Genomic DNA, 20,895 nt, shown 5'->3' on the forward strand with positions numbered 1-20,895 from the left:
ACTCAATCCACCTAAAATTGCTGAGTCTTTGAGTTTAAAATTTTAAGTAACCCCAAATGAACCATTTATTATTCACTTTCTTAATCATGTTCAGATCAATTAAATGTTATAATTAAATGTCATGCCTTGCAAAGTAGAATGATTTTCTTTCTGAAATTCCAGCATACCATCTAAGCCAGCATGAACAGTTCCACCTCAGTAAGAGGGAGACAAGTAACCTAATTAAAAAAATGGGCCAGCTACCCTGACTTCTGGTTTCTGATGGGCATGTAAGGAGCTTAGATTATGTCACTTTTTCCTAACAACAAATAAAAAGCTGAACAAACTGAAAAATCAACAACTAATTCTTAGACCTGGCAGAAAAGTGAGGTCATGGGGCAAATGGCTTCCCCTTAATCAGACAGACAGGTGGATACAGACAATCACAACTTGGAGTAGAAACATCCCTGATAACCAGTGCTATGGGATGAAAACATGAACTATAATTGAGTAATTGCTAGAGGTTCAGTGTGGACAATTCTGTGAGTTAAAACTCCAGGAAGAGCCAATCATAGGAGGTGCTATACACTTGTGTTAATTTTACCTCAGAGAGTTCTACTGGGTCCTCACAGAGAATATTGGAAAAAAAAAATCCCCTCATGTTTCTGGTAGTTGGGGGGAGAAAACAGACCATTTTGAGATACGTTAGAACATTCTGTTCTCAAAATGCTCTGCCCTCAGCAGCTACAGCCTAAGCTGCTGGGGTTTTCTAAGAGTCTAGGACGGGAGGAAAATAGCCAACTCCAGGCCCCTTTAGCCATCCTGTTCCACATAAGAAGGGAAAAAGCCTGAGAAGCACTGGTGAAGTTCACAGTTTAGGGGCATAAGTTCATTAGAAGACTGAGACCTACTCAAAGGACTATAAAATTATTTCCCTCCCCCTCACATCTTACCACTACATTACTAAAGGCTTATTTGTGGCAGTCCCTTTTATCCAGTACATCACATCTGCCTTTCAACAAAAAATTACAAGGCATACTAAAAGGCAAAAACACATAGTTTGAAGAGACTGAACAAGCATCAGAATAAGAGTAAGATAAAGCAGGAATGCTGGGATTATGAGACCAGGAATTTTAAAATCCTATGATTAATGTGTTAAGGGGTTTAGTGAAAAAATAAACAACATGTGAGAACAGATGGATAAGGCAAGTAGAGAGACATTCTAAGAATCAAAAACAAAACAAAAGGTTAGAGATTGAAAACACTGTAGCAGATATAAGGAATGACTTTGGCTTATTAATAGACTGGGCATGGTTAAGAAAAAAAATTTCTGAGCTCAATGATACAAAAATAGAATCTTAAAAAACAGAGAAAAACAGACTAAAAAAACAGAACAGAATATGCAAGAACAATGGAACAACTACCAAGGGTATAACATACACATAATGGAAATGTCACAAAGAGAAGAAAGGGAGAAAGGAAAAACAGCAATTTTTGAAGCAATGGTGACTAAGAGTTTTACTCTAATAATCTCAGACACAAAATCACAGGTCTAGGGAGCACAGAGAACACCAAGTAGAATATATGCCCCCAAGAAAACAGAAAGTCACTAAAACTAAAACAAGCAAACAAAACCCAACAAACAAAACAACCTGGCATATCACAGACAATGAAAGATAAAAAAATGAATTTTTTAAGAAGTGAAAATTTTAAAAAACACTTTTTCCATAGAGAGGTGTGGGAGCCATAGAGTCTCAGCTCCCTAAATGCTTGCTTAAAAATCACTGACATGAGGCAGTTGATTAAAAGAGAAAATTTGTTTTTTGTGCATACATGGGAGTCTTCTGTATGAAGACCCAATTGGGTTACAGAAATGGGTTACAGAAATGTATATGCCATTTTGAGGTTACAGAAAGAATAATGGCTTAGATTCTGGTAAAACAGGTTATGGAAGGTGGGAGAAGTGTCTGGATGGCAAAGCTGGCCTTGTATGTACATGAAGCCTCCTTCAGACAGAATAGATGATACATGTTTCATTTCAGACTTCTAAATGTGTCAGACGCTCAATCTCTCCTGGATCTGGGGAAAGACATAGAAAGGGAAAGGGGCATGGCTGCATTAATGGAGATTATCTAGAGATCCAAATTTTCCCCATTTACTACAACAGCTTTGCAAAGCCACTTTTGTGGAGACGGCCAAGCAGTACCCATTTCAAAAAATGTCAAAGAAATATATTTTGGGGAAAATATTTTAATTTCTTTCAACACTAATCCCATTCACGAGGGCTCTGCCCCAATGATCTATTCACTTCTAAAAGTCTCCACCTTCTAGGACCACTACCTTGGGAATTAGGATTTCAACATGCAAATTTTAAGAAGACACAAATATTTAGACATAGCAACATGCTAAGAAATGAGAGAAAATGCAATCATATAAAATTCTCAAACCACACATGGCAGGAAGTGAGGAAGGCAAAAAAGGAACAAAGAACAAGATTAAAAAATAGAAAACAGTAAGAAATATGATAGAAATTAATGCAGATATCTCAATTATTACTTGAATATCTATGATCTAAATGCATCAATTAAAAGATAGAAATTGCCAGAATGCATCAAAAAGCCTAGACACAATTACATGCTGTCTCCAAAAACCTACGTTATATATGAAGACACACATAGATTAAAAGGGACAGTGAAATATATACTATGATTGTACTAATCAAAAGATAGCAGGAATAGCCATATTAATTTCAAACGTAGCAGAATTCAGATTAAGTAAAGTTGTCAGGGCTAATGAGGGGCATTACGTAATAAAGGGACACTCCAAGAGGATGTAACAATTCCTTATGTGTAGGTACCTAACAACAGAGCATCAAAATATGTAAGGCAAATACTGACAGAACTTCAACGAGAAACAGAGGAATCCAGAATAATATTTGGAGACTTCAACAGCTCTCTATCAAAAATGAACGGCTCCAACAGGCAGAAAATCAGTAAAGACCTGGTTGACCTCAATAGCATCTTCAATTGTATATAATGAACATCTATAGACTACTTTATCCAACAACAGTGTCAGAGGCGTTTGAATCAGAGTGACTCCATCTTGAATACAGCCAAAGTAAAATGAGGCTGAGACCTTCTGCACTGCAACCCTAGGAGGTCAGGCATTCTCAGTCACAGGGTGACACAGGAGGTTGACACAAGATACAGGTCACAAAGATCCCATTGGTAAAACAAAATATAGCAAAGAAGCCAGCTGAAACCTATCAAATTCGAGATGACAATAAAAGTGATCTTTGATCATCCTTGCTGCTCATTATACCCTAATTATAATGCATTAGCATGCTAAAAGACACTCCTGCTAGTACCATGACAGTTCATATATGCCATGACAACATCTAGAAGTTACCATATGTGGTCTAAAAGGAAGAGGAACCCTAAGTTCTGAGATGTTCTTGTCCCTTTCCTGGAAATCTCATGAATAATCCATCCCTTGTTCAGCATATAATCAATAAACAAACATAAAAATAGTCATCCAGCAGACCTCGAGGCTGCTCTGCCTATGGAGTAGCCATTCTTTTGTTTCTTTACTGCCCTAATAAACTTGTTTTCTCTTTACTCTGTGGACTCATCCTAAATTCTTTCTTGCGCGAGAATCAAGGACCCTCTTTTGGGGTCTGGATAGGGATTCCTTTCTAGTAACAACAGCAGGTTGCACATTTTTCTCAAGCTCATATGGAATGTTCACCAAGAAAGACCACATACTGGGCTAGAAAACACACCTTAAAAATGTAAATGTATAAAAAAAATCATACAATGTCTCCTCTCAGACCACACTAAACCAAAAATCAATAACAGAACGGTAGCTAGAAAATCCCCAAATACTTGGAGATTAAACTACACACTTCTAAATAACACATGGATCAAAGAAAAAATCTCAAGTGAAATTGAAAAAGTTCTCGTGGTGCTGGGATAATTGGTTATTCATATGCAGAAGAATGAAGCTGGACCCTTCCCTATCACCATACACAAAAATGAAGTCACGGTGGATTAAAGACTTAAATGTAAGACATGAAACTATAAAAATCCTAGGAAACAGCCTATGAAAATATTTTATAGGGAAATACCCCATAAAAACATAGGAAATACTCTTTTTAATACTGGCTTGGCAAATAATTTATTACTATGTCCTCAAAGGCAATTGCAACATAATCAAAAATTGACAAGTGGGACCTAATTAAACTAAAGAGCTTCTGCACAGCAAGAGAAATGATCAAGGGCATAAACAGACAACTTACAGAACAGGAAAAAATATTTGCAAACTATGTATCCAATAAATGTCTAAGATTCAGAATCTATAAGGAACTTAAATCAACAATCAAAAACATAACTCTGGTAGAAAGTGGGCAAATGACATGAACAGACACTTTTCAAAAGACATACAAGTGGCCAAAAAACATATGAAAAAATGCTCATCGTCACTATTCACCAGAGAAATGCAAATCAAAACCACAATGAGATACCATCTCATACCAGTAAGAATGGTTTTTGTTAGAAAGTAAAAAAATAACAGATGCTGGCAAGGTTGTGGAGTAAAGGAAACACTTATACACTGTTGGTAGGAATGTAAATTAGTACAGTCACTGTGGGAAAAGCATTTTGGAGATTTCTCAAAGAAGGAAAAGCTGAACTACCATGTAACCCAGCAATCCCATTACAGTAACCCAGCAATACCCTTACTAGGTACCTAACCAAAGGAAAATAACGCGTTCTGCCAAAAATACACATGCACCCATATGTTCACCACAGTACTATTCACAATAGCAAAGATATGAAATCAACCCAGGTGCCCATCAGTGGGAGACTGGGTAAAGAAAATGTGGTACATAGATACCATGAAATACTCTGCAACCATGAAAAAGAATGAAGTCATGGCTTTTGCAGCAACATGGATGCAGCTGGAAACCATCACCCTAAGTGAACTAACAGAAATAGAAAACCAAATATCAGATGTTCTCACTTATAAGTGGTAAAAAATTGGGTATACATGTACATAAATATAATAATAATAAACAGTGGAGAATACAAGAGGGAAGAAGAGTGGGGACACAAGGGTTGAAGAACTATTGGGTACTATACTGAGTACCTGGGTGATGGATTCAAATACTCCAAACCTTGGCATCATGCAATACACCTTTAACAAACCTGTATGTGTGCCCACTGATTCTAAATAATACTTGAAAAAAATAAAAATAAAATAAAATTTGTATATATTATATGATTTTATCTCAATGAAAGATGTTTTTAAATTAAAAAAAGATGTTGAACTAAATAAAAACAGAAATACAACTTATCAAAATTTGTAGAATATAGTCAAAGCTATGCCTAGAGGAAAATTTGTGTCATTGAGTGCATATAAAAGCAAAAAGAAGGAGTCAAAACCAATAATCTAAGCTTTCTGCTTTAGAAAACTGGAAAAATAGAGCAAATCAGATCCAAATTAAAAGGAGTAAAAAAAAATCAGAGTAAAAATGAATAAACTTGAAAACTGCAAGTCAACAAAGAAAATCAACAAAAGCTGATTGTTTGAAAAGAGCAATAAAATCAATCAATCTCTAGCTAGGCTACTTAAGAAAAAAAGAGAAGATACAAATAACTAATATCAGAAATTAAAAAGGAAACATCGTCACAGACCCTATGTATATTAAAAGATAATAACAAATACTATGAACAATGCTATGTCTACAAATTTGAGAACTTAGATGAAATGGACCAATTCCTTGAAAGATAAAATCTGCCAAAAGTTAAACAGAAAGAAGTAGATAACACAAATAGTCTTACATATAGTAGATACATTGAATCAATGATTAATAATTTTCCCAAACAGAAAGAACCAGGTCCAGATGGGTTCAATGGTGAATCCAATGTGGGCGGATCACCTGAGGTCAGAAGTTAGAAATCAGACTGGCCAACATGGTGAAATCCCGTCTCCACTAAAAATACAAAAATTAGCCGGGTATGGTGGTACACACCTGTAGTCCCAGCTACTTGGGAGGTTAAGGCAGGATAAGTGCTTGAACCCAGGAGGCAGAGGGTGCAATTAGCTGAGATTGTGGCATTGCACTGCAGCCTGGGTGACTCAATTAAAAAAAAAAATAGTGATGTTAACAGAATGAGAAGACAAGCCATAGACTTGGAGAACAGATTTGCAAAAGACAAATCTGACAAAGGGCTGTTAGACAAAATATAGAAAAATATCCTGAAACTTCCCAATACAAAAAATGAACACCCTGATTAAAAAGCAGGCGAAAGACCTGAACCAACACTTCATCAAAGACTATATGCAGATGGCAAGAAAGAATATAAAAATATGTTCAACATCATATTTCATTAGGGAATTGCAAATTAAAACAATGAGATACCACTACATATCTATTAGATTGGCCAAAATCCAGACACTGACAACATAAAATTCTGGCAAGGATATAGAGTAGCAGGAACTCTCATTTATCACTGGTGCGGATGCAAAATGTTATAGCCATTCTGCATGACAGTCTAGCAGTTTCTTACAAAATTAAACATTACTCTTACCATAAGATCCAGCAATCATGTTGGTACTTACCAAAATGAACTGAAAACTTATGTACAATAAAAACCTACACATAGATGTTTATAGCAGCTTTATTCATAATTGCCAAAACTTGGAAGCAACCAATATTTCCTTTAGTAGATGAGTGGATAAATAAACAGTGATACATCCAGATACTGGGATAATATTCAGCACTAAAATGAGCTGAGATATCAAGCCATGAAAAGACATGGAGGAATTTAACTGCATATTACGAAGTGAAAGAAGCCCATTTGAAAAGGCTATATACTATATGAGTCCAACTATATGACGTTCTGGAAAAGGCAAAACTATTGAGACAATAAAAAGGTTAGTGGTTGCCAGAAGTTAGGAGGGCTGGAAGGAATGAACAGGTAGGGTACAGAGGATTTTTAGGGCGGTGAAACTATTCTGTGAGATACTACAATGGTGGATACATGCCATTATACATTTGTACCAATAGAATGCATAAGATGAAGAATGAACTCCAGTGTAAATTGTTAACTTGGGGTGATAATGATGTGTCAACGTAGGTTCACAGATTATAAAAAATGTCCCACTCTGGTATGGGATGTTGATAGTCAAGGAGGGTGTATGTGTGGGAGGATGGGGGTACATGGGCACTTTCTGTACTTTCATATCAATTTTGCTATGAACCTTAGACACTGTGTAATAAATAAAGTTTATTTTTTAAAAGGGGTCCATCTCAAATGACCACATATTATGTTTCCATTTATATGAAATGTCCAAAACACGCAAATAAGTATATAGAGAAAGTAGATCAGTGGTTGCCTCTGCCTGGGGGTGAAGGGTAGGGATTTGGAAAGTTATGGTTAAGGGATATGAGCTTTCTTTCTGAGATAATAAAGATACTCTAAAACTAACTATTGCAATGAAAGTGCAGCTCTGTGAATATGTTTAAAGCCACTGCATTTTACACTTTAAGTAGATACATTGCATGGTATGGGAATCACATCTCAATGACACCATTAAAAAATACCTAAGCCAGCATGAGTGAAGAGAAAGCTATCATCAGCAGATACCATTTTTCTCATTAGATGTGATTTGTTTATTTATTGAATTTATTGCAGTTACCCCCTTTTTCTTTTACTTCAGTCACCTTTTGTAAGATGTATTAATGAACCTTAATCCTGTCAGCCTTTGTCAAACAAAACAAGCCAAAATTATAGACAGCAGGTCTTTTCACCAGTCAACATCAGCCTCAGCCTCTCACCGATGAGATTTTTTTTTAAATTTGCAAATCACAGATGTAGGTAAATATCTGTTATGTATATTTAAAATTTGGAGGAACTGAAGGAATTATAAGCAATATCAAATGAATTATTACTGCCTCTCTTAGAACTTTCAGAGATTTTTAGAAAAACATATATTACTGTATTTGGATATTTGTATGCTGGCATATACACAAATATACTTACATGTACATAAACATACACATTAGTAATTCTTTGGTGATATCTTACATTTTTCAATATGAATTCCAATAGTGGAACTCCAGTATATCCTAAGATATTAATAACAGATAACTCACACCCTCTCAAACCAACTCTTCTTTCGTTTCCTTCCTTCCTTCCTTCCTTCCTTCTTTCCTTCCTTCTTTCCTCCCTTCCTTTCCTTCCTTCCTCTTTCTTTCATAAGATATTAATAACACAGATAACCCACACCCTCTCAAACCAACTCTTCTTTCTTTCTCTCTTTTCTCTTCTCTTCTCTTCTCTTCTCTTCTCTTCTCTTCTTTTCTCTTCTCTTCTCTTCTCTCTTCTCTTCCTCTCTCTCTCTCTCTCTCTCTGTTTATTTCTTTCTACAGAGTTTTGCTCTGTCACACAGTCTGGAATGCAGTGGCACAATCTCCGCTCACTGCAACCTCTGCCTCCTGGGTTCAAGCAATTCTCCTGCCTCAGCCTCCTGAGTAGCTGGGACTACAGGTGTGTGCCACCTTGCCCAGCTAATTTTTGAATCTTTAGTAGAGATAAGTTTTGCCATGATGGCCAGGCTGGTTGGGATTACAAAGTGCTGGGATTACAGGCTGAGCCACCACACTCGGCCAAATCCAACTGTTCTAAGAATTGTCAAGTGATACAATTTTATTGAAGGCTTGTGGCAAACACGATGAAGTTTGCAGCAAAATCTGCCAGAAGTTTTCTTTAAATATCTGTATTTCTTTCCAAGTTCCTCTCCCAGAGGCGTAAGCTCTCTAACATCCCAAAATAGTCTTCTGTAACCCTTATGAACATTGGTTCTAAAATCTTCTATCTCTCCTCAAATTCTCCCAACTTTATATCCCACTCGAGCCAAGAAAACTAATGAAAACTCTTAGCCGAAGAAGAAGATAGACTTGTTTGATTACTTGAAAATGAAAAAATGTATTTTATGAATGATGTAACAGACAAAGTTAACAGAAAAGTGACATAAAATTTGCCCTCTGTGAAAGATGGAGCCTATACTGTGAGAGAAAACAACTAGTATATACATTGGGAATTTGTGTGTAAGTGAGATTTCCTGCTGTGCCCCAAAGAATTCTCTTCAAAGGACACATGAAGGAGGTAACAATCTGATACATGCACATTAATACATGTATTGAAATATCAGTTTGGCCCCCATAAATATGTACAATTGTTGCGTGTCTATTAAAAATAAAAACAAACCCCATCAAAAAGTGGGCAAAGGATATGAACAGACATTTCTCAAAAGAAGACATTCATACAGCCAACAGACACATGAAAAAATGCTCATCATCACTCGCCATCAGAGAAATGCAAATCAAAACCACAATGAGATACCATCTCACACCAGTTAGAATGGCCATCATTAAAAAATCAGGAAACAACAAGTGTTGGAGAGGATGTGGAGAAATAGGAACACTTTTACACTGTTGGTGGGATTGTAAACTAGTTCAACCATTATGGAAAACAGTATGGTGATTCCTCAAGGATCTAGAACTAGATGTACCATATGACCCAGCCATCCCACTACTGGGTATATACCCAAAGGATTATAAATTATTCTACTACAAAGACACATGCACACGTATGTTTATTGCGGCACTATTCACAATAGCAAAGACTTGGAATCAACCCAAATGTCCATCTGTGACAGACTGGATTAAGAAAATGTGGCACATATACACCATGGAATACTATGCAGCCATAAAAAAGGATGAGTTTGCGTCCTTTGTAGGGACATGGATGCAGCTGGAAACCATCATTCTTAGCAAACTATCAGAAGAAGAGAAAACCAAACACCGCATGTTCTCACTCATAGGTGGGAACTGAACAATGAGATCACTTGGACTCGGGAAGGGGAACATCACACACTGGGCTTATCATGGGGAGGGGGGAGGGGGGAGGGATTGCATTGGGGAGTTATACCTGATATAAATGATGAATTGATGGGTGCTGACGAGTTGATGGGTGCAGCACACCAACATAGCACAAGTATACATATGTAACAAACCTGCACGTTATGCACATGTACCCTAGAACTTAAAGTATAATAAAAAAAATAAAAAAAAAATAAAATAAAAACAAAATCTGACATGCACATGTAAATTTCATTACTTTGTCTTTGGCCAAAAAAAATTTTTATCTAGCTGAGAGTTGTCTTGAAGCAGTTTTCATTTTGTTTTATAACTTTTGAATGTTACTTTATGCTAGATTTTCTTTTAAATTAATATCCTATAAAATAATCCAAGGCAACTAGGTTTTGTTGTGAATCTCTCTAGCTGGAAATAAAAGGTAGCTTTTCTTGCTCTTCTCTGCAGAAGTAATACTGTATTTCACAAGAGTCAGTATTAACTCCCAATTTTCTTGATGTGGAGGACTCAGTTATAATTCCCAATCTTTCCTCAGTATCCAAATTCCTAATAAGCAAATGGAGAGATTTTCAATCTCATTAATCTGATAAATGAGAAGTTGGTGGTAATGAGATATGGGGTCTCAGCCATCTGTTGTCAAAAATTAAAGAAAAATGAAGGAAAAATTCTTGTGCAGAAAACAATATGGGGAAGCAGGGCCCCTTTACTAGTACTGATGGGAACAAAAATAGCTGCAGCTTTCCTGGGGAACAATTTAGAAATAATACTACCACTACTGCTGGCAGTAGTAATGACCCACAAGAGCTAACTTCTGTTGTCCTTGGCACTTTACAAATACCTCTAAAGAAATTATGATCAACATCTCAATTTTGCAGATGATGTAACTGAGACAGAGATAAAGATCAACGGTATATAAAAGAAAGGCATAGGTTCCAAATGCTGACATGCTGTTTCAGATTTTGGAATGATGAAACTATATGTGTGTCACACCAATCTGCTCTAGTAATTTCCTACCTGAGCAAATACCCCCAGAATATTCTCTGGAAATTAATGATGAGGCATCATCACTCTTGTCTTTCAAAATGCTATTAACTATTTTTATCCCTACTTGATTTCTTACTCTAAGTACTTTCAGAATTATTTAAACTGAGATCTGATTGGTAGTATTTTAAAGTTTTGGAAAAACCTGGGACAAATTAAAACCTTGTAATGTATGTCTGTTTCATTTCATCTAGAAATATTGAATATTTCATGTTTCTTTCCCCCTCTCTGTCTGTCATTATATCTCTCTTTCTATCTCTGGCCAAATTTAGAAAGTATTGTAGGTGCTTTCATGCAGGCCTCACATAATTCTTGTGCAAATTATTAACATGAATTTATCTATCTTTTCAGGGAGGTTTTGTCCTGTTATATTTTCTTATTGGTTACTGTTGATACAAAGGAAAACTATTACTTAAAATTTTTAATATGTATTTTAAGTAGGCACATGATAATTGTACATATTTATGCATTACAATGTAATATTTAGATATATGTATATGATATATAGAATAATTAGCACATCTATCACCTCAAAGCATTTATTTGTGTTGGGAACATTCAAAATCCTGTATTCTAGCTATTTGAAAACATACAATAAATTATTACTATAGTCACCTCACAGTGCTATAGAAAACTAGTTGCAAGAAAGCTATGAATAGCCTCTTATCTAGCTTTAAGGAAGCTATTATTTTTTGCAATTTACCTGGTATCCAAGCAGTTGACTGAAGCGATTAATTTAAAAAAAAGTTAGAGTTGATACTATTGGGTTTTGAGTAGCCCTAATACGATTTTGTCCTGAAATAATGCTTGTTTCCTTATTTTCAAAGTCACCTTTTATTTGTTTCATACTTTATTGCACTGACCCAAGCATGTCCAAATGGTATTTGTGTGTAGTCTCACCTTGTTGATGATTTAAATAAAAATATTTCTGGTATTTTTCCTTTAAAGACACTTTTGGGATGTGGAAGAAGTACCTTTCTGTTCCTATTTTAAAACGAAGTTAAAAGTCAGTAACTGGTCATTATTTTTATTGAATGTCATCTTAGTATCAATTGAGAATACTGTGGTTTGTTTTATTAGATCTATTGATATGATGTATGTACATTTCCTGGGATATACGATAGTAGCTTATGAAGGGTTAATCTTTCTGTTTTTTGAGAGAAAGAGTTTCTCTCTTGTTGCCCAGGCTGGAGTACAATGGCACAATCTCAGCTCACTGCAACTCTGCCTCTCGAGTTCAAGTCATTCTCCTGGCTCAGCCTCCTGAATAGCTGCGATTACGGGCATGTGTCACCACACCTGGCTAATTTTTGTATTTTTAGTAGAGACTGGTTTTCACTATGTTGGCCAGGCTGGTCTCGAACTCCTGACGTCAGGTGATCCACCTGCCTCGGCCTGCCAAAATGCCTGGATTACATGCGTGAGCCACTGCGCCTGGCAGGGTTAATCTTTGAATATAATGTTCAATCTGGTTAGCTAAAATTTCCCTTAAGTTTTCTTACTATATTCATGAAAGCGGTTTGTATTTACTAAGTATTTACTCTCTTGGTAGGTTTTGTTCATAGGAATATGCTAGACTTACAAAATAAATTAAAACTATTTCACACTTTTAATGTTATCAAATAGTTTACATAACACAGAACATTTATCTGTTTTCTTAAAATTTGAAAATCAAAAATTACCAGCAAACTGTAGCCCTAAAATCTTTATTATTGGAGGAGGTGGAAAATTGATTTGCAAGTTTTCATAATAATTAATCTACCTAAGTAATTTTAATTTCATTTTTATTTTAAATTAATTAAATTTAAATTTTGATAATTTATATTTCTGCAGAAATAGTCCATTTAATTGGAATTTCATATACATGACCTGAATATGGAATCCTTTGTGTTTTTACATTCTTTTTTATATTTTATATTCTTTTTCTAATGTCTAGTTTTAGTTTTTCTTTTCTCTTTATTCTTCATTGGTATATTCTGTAGATTATCAGTTTGCTTTTTGATATTATATGAATTTTATTTGTTCTTTCTCCTTTATGTTTTGTTATTTTTATTAGCCAAATTCTGCAAAGCTGTGGAAAGAAAAAAAAGGAGTGTGTATTTTCTATCTGTAGGACTATTTTTTCGCATGTTTCTGCTACTTCAATTAATTACAGTATCAAAATAATCTTTGTCTAATTTTTACCAAATTGATCTACTGATAGTTGAGAGAACAGCTCTCAAAGTCTACACAGTTTTATTTCTTACTAGATCTTTCTTCTCGACCTGATATGTTTTAATCATACATTATTTGAGGTATTATTATATTTTGTGGTAAAAAGAAATTTTTCCAAAGTAAATTTATCCTTTTTGCTTTTAAGATTTGTTACGAATTATTCTTTGTTGGAAATTAACATTTGTTGCATTCTCCTTCTGTTGTATTTACATAATAAATATTTGCATATATTTTCCTTTATGTCACTTCACTTATAGCCTTGGTTTGTTTTAACTCTGCTGCTTTTATGGGCTTTAGTACAAGAAGTCACATGTTGCTTGCTTTGACTTATTCTTGTAAATTTAAGTCTACCTTACAGGATTTCCACTGGGGATGGCTTTGGACCATTCGTCTTCATAAATATTGTACTTGATAATTACAGCCCTGGGACATCAATCGCACTTTAAGCAGGAAATAAGCCTTTATTTACCTGATTGAGTAAAATGACGAGTCAGGCAAATACCTACACATCAACAGTTTTGTGCATTGCCCCTTTCTCCAGCTGGAATTGGGGAATTCTTGTTTCTTCACCAGCAAATAACATTATGGGAGGAGTCATGCTTCAAAGATAGGGGTTCAAGATAAATAATAATTCCTCTGGTCTGATCCCCATTTTTGTGAATTTGTTTCTGGGTATATTCTCTTAACAATTATTTCAAGTCAGCTGATGCTCTGAATTTGGACAAGATACAAAATGTGTAATACAGTCCAATGGGGATATGCTTAAAAACTCAGAATACTACCAGAAGTTGTTTGGGGAACGAGTGCTTTCCTTTACATAAAAATCGTTTACATAGTTAAAAAGAACTGCTGTTTTCAAACTTTCAGTCTTCACACACAAATAATTCTATGAAATAAATCAAGTCAAAGTGGCCACTTGTATTATCACACAAAGGATCAATTTCAAAGATATTATTTTCTACCACTGAGAGCTGAAAAATACATTAAATCTCAAGCTCACGAGTAGCTGCTCTAACTAGAGTGAAATTGTGGCTTGTGGGAAATAAATCATATTGAAGTGAGCCATTTAAATGAATGGCAGATTGGTTGTCACTGCTCAAGTTCTTATTGCTTCCAGTGACTTTTATCCACAAACATTCTAATTCATCATAGATCCAATTCCACAAAGTGTTGGTAAAGCTGTACACCTTGGCTCTAGACGTTCTTTATTTCTAAAGTAAATGCACCACATAGGGTTTATCAAAGCATATATATTTAAACATTCTTACAATATAGGGTGAACTAGTGTGTTTAGGTCCAAAAGTTTTTATCTGTAGGGAGCCTCTAGCATATAATGCATGTAAGTCCAAAAGTTAGCTTACCGAGCAAGTCAAAATTATCCCTCAACATTTGTAAAATTATACTTAAATTACCAGGCCCTAGGTCTTCACATACCAGTCAACAGTGTTCTTTGGTTTCTCTTGAACTTTGGAATATTACCTCCCTTTTCCTATCCCTGGAAGCTAAGCTTTGTTTAAAAGTAAAGAAACAAAGATGTTATACAGGGATAAATAATGGAGTAAAATTCACTGCTCAAATATAGGTATGATAGAACACTACCATAAACATATAGTTAAGCCTGTATCTCTTCTTGTGATTCTGCATATGTGAAATAAAAGTGTCTACATGAATGTATACATTCTTATTTACATTCACACCATCATATATGAAGATATCCAGATACAGGGAAAAAAAGAGAGAAAACTGTGTTCCAGGAAGAGATTTCATGGCAGGAGGCAATGGGTTAAATATAGTTATGTGCCACATAATGACTTTTGGTCAAGGATGGACCATATATATGACAGTGGTCCCATAAGGTTATAACGGAGCTGGCTGGGCCTGGTGCCTCATGCCTGTAATCCCAGCACTTTGGGAGGCCAAGACGGGCGGATCACCTGAGGTCAGGAGTTTAAGACCAGCCTGGCCAACATGAAGAAACCCTATCTCTACTAAAAATAGAAAAAGTAGCCAGACACCATGGCGCATGCCTGTAGTCCCAGCTACTAGGGAGGCTGAGGCTGGAGAATCATTTGAACTCAGGAGGCGGAGGTTGCAGTGAGTCAAGATCATGCCACTGCACTCCAGCTTGGGTGACAGAGTGAGACCCTGTCTCAAAAAAAAAAAAAAGATTATAATGGACGTAAAAAGTTTCTATTGCCTAGTGACACTGTAGCCATCATAATATCATAGCACAATGCCCTAGTGATGCATTTGTGATGCTGCTGAGGTAAACAAACCTACTGTGCTGCCTGTCATATAGTAGTCTAGCACATACAATTATGTACAGTACATAGTACTTGATAGTTATGATAAATGACCATGTTAATAGATTATACCATTGACTATACCATACTTTATATTGTGATTCTATAGTGTACTCTTTCTACAAATTAAAAAAAAAAGTTAACTATAAAACAGTCTCATATAGGTCCTTCAGGAGGAATTCCAGAAGAAAGCATTGCTGTCCTACGAGATGACAGCTCGATGCATGTTATTGCCCCTGCAGACCTTCCAGTGAGACATGATGTGGAGGCACAAGACAGTGATATTGATGATCCTGACCCTGCATTGGCCTAGGCTAACCTGTGCCTTTGTGTATTCATTTATGACAAAAATGTTTAAAACGAAAAAAACAATTAAAAACAGAAAAAAAGCTCACCCTTATTGAATAAGGATATAAAGAAAATATTTTTGTATAGCTGTACAATGTGTGTTTTAAGCTAGGTGTTCATGACAAAACAGTCAAAAAGTCTAAAAAAGTCAAAAGTTTATAAAGTTAAAAAGTTATGGTAAGCTACAGTTGATTTCTTATTGAAGAAAGAAAATACTTCTTATAAATTGCATGTACCCTAAGTATGCAGTGTTTCTAATGTTTACAGTAGTGTACAGCAACGTCCCAGCCTTCACCTTCTCTCACCACTCACTCACTGACACTCATAGCAACTTCTAGTCCTGCAAACTCCACTCACAGTGAGTGCCTTATACAGGTGTGCCTTTTTGAGAATCCTTTATACTGCATTTTTACTGTACTGTTTCAATGTTTAGATACACAAATACCTGCCATTCTGTTAAATCGCCCACAGCATTGAGGGCAGTGGCATGTTGTGCAAGTTTGCAGGGCAGGAGGAATAGGCTATACCACGCAGCCTGGGTGTGTAGTAGGCTGTATTATTAGGTAAGTGCACCCTATGATGTCCATATAAGGAAGGAATTGTCTGACAATGCATTTCTCAGAATGTATCTCCATCGTTAAGTAACATGTGACTGTACTAAAAACTGATGTGAAAAGAGATCAGAAAATAAGACCGAAAAATTACGTGACTCACCCATGGGCATCAACCAGCGGACAATAGCACCTAGAACTGTTGTGTATCTGAATACAAATCTGCCGCTTCCGTAACGACACCACATTGTGCCTATGATTGAGCTTTTCTTGGCAAACAGGAACTTCTGTGGAAGTCTTTTCCTGCTGATTTAATGATACGACTTTTTGATTCGCCCCATGATCATGGACTGAAATCTGTGTTTGGACCCCTACTCCTCCTTTGTGATGTGCCAATTTGTTTTAGACACTTAGTTTCATAAAGCTTTTCTGAATATATTATTCCAATTGTGCAAAAATCTGTGACTGGCGTCATCGGGCTCCTTTGGCACAATTTCAAATCTATACAGTAGATCTGGTTTAAATTATTGGAGCTTTCTGAGCTTATGGATTTTTTCCAAAAGGCATGTGTTTTTTAAAAATAAATGAATGGGTGTTGACTACTTAGCATAGTCCCAATAATTGGTTGATTCAGTTCAAAGCTATGAGTTGCATTTTCTATAATCTGAACTACCCCTAACCTCTTTTTAAAACATGGCTTTTACTATCCACCTTTCTAGGCAACTTTCCTACTTACCAGCCTCCTTGTTCACATTTTGCTGCTGTTGGAAACAGGGGATATATCTATGAACCCACTGGGGAAAAAGACAAGCAGACTATCTTTGTATTAATGTGCATGCTGCAATGAATACACAATCAGAGGACAAGACTTGTTACATGATTCCCTTCTCATGCAACAGAAAACCGATTTACTTAATTGCCTGTGCTTAAGGTAATGTCATCTTGTATGGCTTACTGTTTTATACTGATGGGAGAATATTAAGTTACTAATGGCACAAGTCAATAAAAAATTCATAGGCCATGAACTAGCATGTTAGAGAGAGAACAGAATTGGCAAGTGATAGCATCAATTTATGAAATTTCATGTTTCAGACACCTGACTTGTACAGAGATGACTTTATTCCTTCTGTAAAATCTATCAGTGCTATGTAAATCAAGATAGTTAAATTACATTATAAACTCGAATGTTTTTAACTCCAAGCTTTTCTGAAAGATGGCTGCACTCTGGCTCAGTCTTAGTGTTTCTTTGTAACTGATGCATATTACAATCAAACTACTTTGGATTTTTCAGTCTTTCATTACACATTTATTCAGCAATAGGTAACACAGAGGAACTGTATTGGATAGACTATTATCAACAGCTCACAATCCAGCTGAGAAATCAATCACAAACATAATTAACTTCATTATAATGGCAAAGGTGACTAATGTTTCAAATGGAATTCTTCAATAATTAAAAGAAGCAGAAGAGCTGGATTAGAGAAGCCTTTCCAAGACTGGGTAAGGAGTCTTTATGAAAGCAACATTTTAGGCTTCTTCTTGAGGCCAAGGGAAGAAGAAATTGTTACATTGTAAGACAGCCTGAGTATGGAGTAGCGAGCTAGCTCAGAATATGGCGTATGCCTTTTGCTATCATGACAGAAAAAAGCAGTGACAATTTAAAAATAAATAGACATTTACAACAATCGTAAAAGTAAAGCTAAAAGATTTTAGCAATTGGTGAAGTTCTCAAAAGTTGTGAATCAGTCAGAACAATTAGAAAAGTAGTAATTCCAAAATGGAATAAATGGATGCTAGAAAATAGAAAGGGTACTAAAATTATACTTAATTATGGCTAGGTATCTAAATGTCTCAATTTCCCTTTTCCTTTTAAAAACTTTCTTTTTTCCACACTGGCTTCCTAAGGTTGCCGAAACGAAGTACCAAAAACTCGGTGCCTTAAAACAACAGAAATTTATCCTCTCACATTTCTGACGGCTGCAAGTCTGAAATCAAGGTGTTGGCAGAGCCAGGTCCCCTGAGAAATCTCTAAGGGAAAACTCTTCCTTGCCTCTTCCAGCTTCTCATGGCCCCAGGCATTCCTTGGCATGTGGCAGCACACCTCACCTCCGTTCTGGGCCTTCATCCTAATTAGTCTATCTCTCCTCCGTGTCTGTGCTTCACATGGCATTCTCCTCTTTGTGTGTCTAGATCCAAATGACCTTCTTATTATAAGGACACCAGTTATACTGAATAAGCGCTCATTTTAATCCAGGATGACCTCATCTTAATTTAACTAATGGCTTCTACAATAAGGCAATTTCCAAATCAGTTCACATTATGAGGTATTGGACATTAAGAATATATTTTTGGGAGGACACAATTCAACTCAAAACACCATTCTTTTAAGTTGCATATAATTTTAATATATTAACATGCCGATGTATACAAATACATACATTTAATAAGAAGTCTTTGTCAAATGAACACAGTTGAGTTGACCATCATGTGGCTTTCTGCTGCACTGAGGCCTGTATGTGAAGTCCATAATGACAAAACCAGACTTGACTGTCCACCGTGGACCTCTTTACCAAAAGAACGAAGGTGTCCTTGAGTCAGTGCAAACAGTCCCACAAGGGAAGCTAGGTTTGTCATTCCAGATTCATAAACATGCTGTGAGGCTTACCGTTAGTCTGGGTGGCTCACCAGCATGAAGCCACTTCTTGACCATTCTCCTCAAAGGGACAATTTTTCCTTAAAATCTGTAATTCTTTCTAATGTGGAATCATCACAAAAGAAGAGACAGAATGGAAACATTAGAAAGCATTTGTGTTGTGGAAACACACCAGGCTTGAAGTTCCACCACTAACTAGCTGAGTGACTGGCCAAGTTAATAAACTTCCAATCCTCAGTTTGTGCACCTGTGCAATGAAGCATCTTACTGCTAATATCTGGTGGAATTGTGAGGATTAACGGTGATGATGCACCCTGGCCCGACACACTAATTGGGATCAAGCACCTGGAGGAGACACGTAGTAAGTGCAGCTTTCTCCCAATTCAACACATATGTGTCATGCTGAAAAAAAACACCTGTAAAAGAAAATCTTCCTTTCCATAGGATACTAACAACAACAAAAGTAATGAAAAGTAACATTTACTATAAATACAACATACATTAATTTTAATTGTAATTATACATTGAAGTAAATGTGCTCAATTTCTGGTAATGACAAAAATAAAATTAGATCAAAACAGAATTGAGAACCACTCAACCAAAACCACTTATTTAGAAAACATTTCCAGAGCATCATCTATATGTCAGATAATTTTTAGAGGCAATGTGTCAGAGATACGTGCAATATGAAAAGTATGAGGAAAGTGCCACAACTTACCCCACCAACTTTCTCAAAGTGAGATCCGTCTTTCTTAAAATCTGCAAGGGCCCCATTGAAATACCAGGTAAAGATGATATCTAACAGTGGGTCATGTTGTACCTGGCAGGGCAAGATGACGCTTTCACCAACAGAAACATCCATGGTAGATGGTGCCAAAATTATTCTCGTTGGTTCTATTGGGGAAATAATTTTTCAGAAAAACAGCATTTTATTGTGATAAAAGACATTTGCACAGTCAGACTGTTCATCTGACTTATACTCTGTATGTCTGTAGATGCATATACATGAATATACATACATCTATATAATTAAAAGTATTCAACATTAAAATAGCCATTTTGATGCAGAGCTACATTTCACTGGATCTACAAATTCTTGTTAAAGAAATCAGGATATTTGAACTTGTAGGACATGCAAGTTTAAAAATTAAAGTCATGTGTAAACAACAGTTATATTATTATTAACAAAATCAATTTCAACTTAGTTTTATTGTGTTTTGAAATGTAGGGGTAGAAATAGAAAATACTGTGTTTTCACCAACTTTGACTAGAAATTACATTATCATCAAAATCTGAACAGACATTTAATGGTAGCCTGGATTTGAAAGATATAATACAAAAGATGCTAGAATTGGTACAAACAGGAGGGGTACTATGTTAAAATGATAATTAATGTCTGTTTTTCCCCAACGCAAATGTCCACATGCACATGTCTTTCTCTCTGTCGTCACCATCTACCTTCCATTTGTCTATCATGAGTTAAAATTCTCTTGACCCCATTTTCCCACTGCTACTCCACATTACTTTGCACTATGTTGGATAAAAAGTTTTCAACTTTTGAGTTTCTGATTAGTATTTCCAAAGGAAGCAATTTGATGTGCATTTATCTCGGTGAGCAGAGGGATAACTTTGAGCCTGTCTGTCCTTTGTCTGCAAGGAATTGCCTTGTGGAGAAATTGTGAAGGAGGGGTAGAAGGCCAGATGCTTTTAGGTCCAGGCTGTTTTTGGTTCCAAGAGACTACTGGTGAACTGTAGAAGAGTACATCATTTGCTTTATGGCTGAAGGAAGAAGAGTAGGACGTCACTGGCACACCAAGGCTAGCAGGTAGGACTGAAAGTGTCCTTGGAAAAGGCTAAAGAAGAGTT

General features: G+C 36.0%; 1 protein-coding gene across 1 annotated transcript in view; it reads right to left on the minus strand.

The window, feature by feature from the left end:
• Positions 1–20,895, minus strand: part of CNTN3 (contactin 3 (plasmacytoma associated)) — a 256,281-nt gene that overhangs the window by 47,678 nt on the left and 187,708 nt on the right. Inside the window, exon 12 of the mRNA XM_011937219.1 lies at positions 19,748–19,923. Coding sequence (XP_011792609.1) covers positions 19,748–19,923 — 176 coding nt within the window. The remainder of the gene's footprint in view (positions 1–19,747; positions 19,924–20,895) is intronic.

Source organism: Colobus angolensis, unplaced genomic scaffold, assembly GCF_000951035.1.
Source record: "Colobus angolensis palliatus isolate OR3802 unplaced genomic scaffold, Cang.pa_1.0 Scaffold160, whole genome shotgun sequence".
In the NCBI taxonomy this organism is placed as follows: Eukaryota; Metazoa; Chordata; class Mammalia; order Primates; family Cercopithecidae; genus Colobus; species Colobus angolensis.